Consider the following 5,385-nt stretch of genomic DNA (forward strand, 5'->3'; position numbering starts at 1 on the left):
CAAGATTGCTGATTATTTTACTGCAGGAAATAAATTTATTTATCAAACAGACAAATAAATAAACTAACAAATACATAAATAAAGTAATGAGCAGACACTCACAAAATTTTCTGGTCTTAGCATATACCCCACCATCCAGAAATAGCTGGCCTTAGAGAGTAAGGGAGGCATATATGGGAGACACCTTTCAGCTCATTGTTTAATAGACAATATTTAACAAGGTTGAGGTGTAGTCTTAAAGGATGTGATATAGGCTCTCGACTAGTGACCAGTGCATAGTCCTTTCTGTTTTTTAGCTAGAACCAAAGGATGGAAGTGGGCGTAGTATCTTGCAGAATCACACATAATCACCACCTTGAAAAACGTTACTTCCTTCTCCACAACTTCAGGTTCCGCTAGGTTACGGGTCTCAGTAGTCAAAGAATGAATGCTCTCCCCTGAAGAACAACAGTGACTCCAGTGAGCTAGGAATTGAGATTGCCACCAGACTATCTGGGTGCTCCCAGTGCCACTGGACAAATGGGGGAAAGGCATTTCTGTGTTGGCTCAGGTTATTCATCTTGCTCATCAAGGAGAAATAGAGTTGCTGGTTCACAATGGAGTTAGGGAAGAGTATTTCTGGAATGCAGAAAATCCCTGCAGGTACCTTTTAATATTGGCATGTCCAATGGCAAAAGCTAATGGAAGAGTAAATAAAGCATCTTCTACATTCAAGGCCAAGAAGTGCTCACGCCTTGCAGGAATTGTAGAAGGTTTGGATCACATCACCAGGTACAGTCTTGACAAGTTGAGGTACTGGCTGAAGACAAAGGGAAGATGAAATGGGTAGTAGAGGGAGAAAATTATAAATACAATCACTGCCTTGTGACCAGTTGCACAACTCGGGACTATAGCAGCTATCCACATTTTCTTCCTTGCTCAGTTATATGTACATTTATCTGCAGGCTGGTTTTTTTTCCCTCCCTTTTCCTACTATTTTATATAGGGTAAATTGGTGTTGATGAACTTTATAATTCTAGAGCACAGGATATAAAGGTAAATTGGGACTAACTAGAGGTAACAAACATCACCCAGAGGTTTATAGTGACTAATGCACTTGGCAAGAGTGGGGTGGGGATGAAGGTAAAGAATAAACATGTTTTCACTGGTGTGAGGGAGAGTTGCTTTGTGTTAGTTGGGAGCATGTCATTGCTACTGCTGTCATTTGGAAGTTTATGTGTGGGAGGAAGTGTGTGTGTGAACGAGATGGGCTAGAAGTTAAGACTGAGGAAGATGCTGTGGATTGACCCGCTCAACACCCATTTCAACTCCCTTATGTAAAACAAAATTGCCTTTGTGAATTGCAGAGGTTAGAGAGATGAAAACTACATTTCCCAGTCCCTTTGAGACTCATGCATCAGATGTGGCTGAGGCTCTGTCAAGTAGACCTCCCTGCAAAAATCTCAGAAGGAAGACGTGAGCAAGGTGAGGCAGCCTTCGTGTGCGTGGAGGCCGCTCTCACTAGCACAGTGGCAGAGGCTCACGCGGAGGTTCTAGCATGTAGCCCAAGGCTTCATAGCAGCATAGGTGCTGTGTTGGGGAACAGAAACAGTAGGATTTCTACTGGAACAGTGGGCAGAGGCTCAAGCGGAGGTTCTAGCATGTAGCCCAAGACTTCATAGCAGCATAGGTGCTGTGTTGGGGAACAGAAACAGTAGGATTTCTACTGGAACAGTCTGCATTTTGTTTTGTTTTGTTTTTTAATCTGGCTGCTATTTTTCCTGGCTGTTTAATATTGAACCATTTCCTCTGGCTTTACTAGATATTCTGTGAGCTACCTATTACTTCTGCTGAATCCCTTGTGCATAAACAACCTAGAATATATTCTGTAGTCTGAAACTAAGAGCCCTGTCCAGTGCAATAGGCATGTCATACAGTTTGGATGGATGAATGAATGAATAGGCTATTGAAAATTGTGGGGCAATTTACCCCCACACTAAATGGCCCCAAGCTGCAATGATTTTAATTTGTAGTTATTTTTTCTTATCTATTTCTTCCCTTTCATTTCTCACCTTATCTTTCTTCTTCGTGGTCAGTATTCTGCCTCTGATAGTATCAACTACCTTTCTAATTTTCTGTGGCTAAATTACTAAAGGCTAACAGTTGTACACTAAGCTAATACAAATTCTAAGGAAAGGAAGAATGAGTGGGCCCTGAGTCAAGGCCTTTCCATAGAACAAAGTGCATAGATTTAGCACTTTGGTTCCTGATGGCTGTTGTAGCCATTCCAGTGCCTTTTGCTCTTTGTCACTATATGCCTATATTTCTAAAGGTTAAGGTCCCTAAAACCCTGACCCTCTCTAAATAGAGCACATTGGATTCCGAATTCTGGAATCTGAGAGCCATTACCAAGCCTGTCTGCTTCTCCTATTTAAGTGCTCCTATTAAATTGCTTCCTAAAAAGGAATTTTCAATGGTAAAAATGAGTTCAAGCTAATTTTTATTTTGTCAATAATAAGGTCAACTCTCTTTATTATTCACAAGCAGGTGATCTGCACTGATCATTGTCCATAGATAATCTTACTATGATCGTTGAGGGGCTCATCAGCTTCTTGCCTTTCTTGGCCTCCTTGTAAGAGAAGTCATTTACCTGGGCGACTTGTGGACTTTTCTACAGAAGAGACATGTTGGAGGGGGCCGTGAGCAGAAAGGAGGAGCTGCGTCAGTGTGCTCTGGCAAAGGAACCATGGGTTACTTTGTGTCCCTACACAAAGTATGCCTAGCTCTTTCTAGTTCTGGATTTTCACATGTGACAACCACTGACTAGAAGAGATGCAAGGGAAAATCAGGTTGATGATTAACTTCCTCAAATGCACATGTGGCACAGAAAAGATGGAGCCAGGAAGTGTCCGCTGCTGAGGCCCATGTGGAAGCCTTCTCAAAGCACATTTCTGTGTTACCAGGGCTTACCACTGTGTAATGCCAAATATCCAAGCACCTTTAAAAGTTCACATTCTCGCATACACCAAAATCCACAGCTATCACCAAGGTTTATATAACTGATGATCTGACTTCAGAAAAGACCTGGGGGCATGTTAGGTAAGAGGTCAGGAAATCTCCATTCTGATAGTAATTGGTAGCAGGAGACTAACAAGAGTAGTTGCCATAGTTAATGGTGCCAACCAAGAGAGTAATACTAGGAAACGTTAGGTAAATGGAAGCTGAATTTTGGCAACTTTGAACTTGGAGGAAAGGTGAAGTGGCCTTGTGCATAGTCATTGGGCTAGAGGGTCTTGCCTGTTTTTAACCATATGGACCTCAGTTAAAGCCAGAAAGCAGACAAACATTGAACCAAAGGTTACTCCTGGAGAATGGCTCACTTTGCCATGCGCCAGTTGGGCTTGAGGAGTAGACAGAATCTTATAGTCCATTCTGGTGCTTGGTGTGGTGTCATACACACATAGGGCTCGGAACAACACTTGTGGACCCTGGCACCAGGTATGGTGGATTTTGGATGTGCTGGTTGGCAGTCTCCGAGGGCTGCTTTTGTCATTTGATGCAGTTCATCACTGAGGGCATCGCTGTGAATGAAGCTGTCAACAGTACAAGCTGGGGACTGGAGGAGAGCTGGCCTAACCGAGGGTTTAACATGAATGCAAACAGCTTGAATTAGCAGCGTTCCTGCCCCAAGAAGTAGTGCAGCCCAGGGAGGGAGATTGGTTGACCACACCATTGTCAGCCTCTGTTAGGTGGGTAATTGGAAATGAACTATATAATATTGCCTGTGTAGCCATATTGTCTGTAACTCTATTTTGCATCTTAAATGAGATAGGACTTTGTTTATTGCACTGACAACATCACTTATCCTTCAGCTGTATGTGTATGCGGGTATTTGTACACTTGCCCCCTTTCTTGAGGAGGAGGTTTCTGGAGGCAGAACCTGTGTGCTTGCATCTTAAATGAGATAGGACTTTGTTTATTGCACTGACAACATCACTTATCCTTCAGCTGTATGTGTATGCAGGTATTTGTACACTTGCCCCCTTTCTTGAGGAGGAGGTTTCTGGAGGCAGAACCTGTGTGCTGCACACACATTTTGTGCAGTGTCTCACAGGCAGCCGGAGTTCGATAGTAACTTTGTGAGTGAGTGAACGGCTTCGACCTACCCCACATGTGCTGTGACCCACCTCTCTTTCCACCCTCAGTTGTGCACGTCTGACAAACTGTGGGAGCAGATGGTGCAGTCGGCCTGCGACACCATCACTCCTGACATGAGGGCCCTGGCGGTGGACGTGGGCTGGAAACAGATGTTCTTCACCAACAAGCTCCATCTCCAGTGGCAGCTCCGTAAGAGGAAACAAAAACACGGGAGCCAGAGAGAGAATCAACATTAGGGACACATTTTCCTGAGGCATGGCTGTGCTACTCGTCAGTGTCCAGATCTCTTGTGTCCTTCCTTGAGAACTAAGAGGTTCTGCTGAGTCAGGAGCCCTTCGAAAAGTGTAGAGGATTTGCACACAGATGCAGCAGAACCTGGCTGCCCAGTGCCTTGCTTGAACCACCACCCCTGTCGCACTGAGGGTAATCGTGGCCCAGGACAAGGGCTGCAAGACAGGAAGCCCTGCAGGTCAACATCTGCCTTATCCCCAACACCCGTAAGAAAAGAGGCTTCTGCTATATATAAACAAACAATAAATGATTGTTAGCAGGTTTTTATTAGATATCTATTTTATCTAGGCATTTGAAAAGGTAACTGGGCTTTTGATTTTTTTCCTGGTGTTATGTCATCTGAGTCCATCCATGAAGTAGGTGGCTGAGTGTCCCCACAGGAAATTGAGGGACAGGTGCCACAGGAGTCACTCCGGGTAAGTTCAGCAGCCTTTCCAACTTTGTTCCACTAAGTGTGTATTCAGGACCCCCATCCTTTGGGCCCAGGACATCAGACTCCATCTCCCCACATAGACAGCCTCTGACCTGGTACTAGGACATGGCTTGAGAAGTCTCGACATTCTGCTTTCCAGTCTCACTCAGGGTACAACTTCCCAGAATTTCACGTTGCTTAATAAACCTATAGACATTTCTTAGAGAGATGCTGCTTCCCCAAAGGAATGTGGACAGCTCCCACTGTATACTGGGGGTTTTTAAGAACACAGGCTATGGGTTACTGTTGTAGTCCGTTTTGTGTTGTTATAACAGAATTACCTGAGACTGGGTAATTTATAAAGAACAGAGGTTTATTTGGCTTATGATTCTGGGACAGCTGCATCTGGCACGGTCCTCAGGCTGCTTCGACTCATGGCGGAAAAGTGACAGTAGCTGGTGGGTACAAGCAGATCACATGGCTAGAGGAAGCAAGAGAGAGAGAGAGGAGGTGCCAGGGTCCTTTAAACAATCAGGTCTCGCGGG

General features: G+C 44.4%; 1 protein-coding gene across 1 annotated transcript in view; it reads left to right on the forward strand.

The window, feature by feature from the left end:
• Nucleotides 1-4,700, forward strand: part of FBXO36 (F-box protein 36) — a gene marked incomplete at its 5' end in the record, with an annotated part of 48,006 nt that extends 43,306 nt beyond the window's left edge. Inside the window, one exon of the mRNA XM_008593592.1 lies at nucleotides 4,185-4,700. Coding sequence (XP_008591814.1) covers nucleotides 4,185-4,373 — 189 coding nt within the window. The remainder of the gene's footprint in view (nucleotides 1-4,184) is intronic.
• Between the last annotated feature and the right edge of the window lie 685 nt (nucleotides 4,701-5,385).

This window comes from Galeopterus variegatus, unplaced genomic scaffold (genome assembly GCF_000696425.1).
Source record: "Galeopterus variegatus unplaced genomic scaffold, G_variegatus-3.0.2 Scaffold9375, whole genome shotgun sequence".
Taxonomy (NCBI): domain Eukaryota; kingdom Metazoa; phylum Chordata; class Mammalia; order Dermoptera; family Cynocephalidae; genus Galeopterus; species Galeopterus variegatus.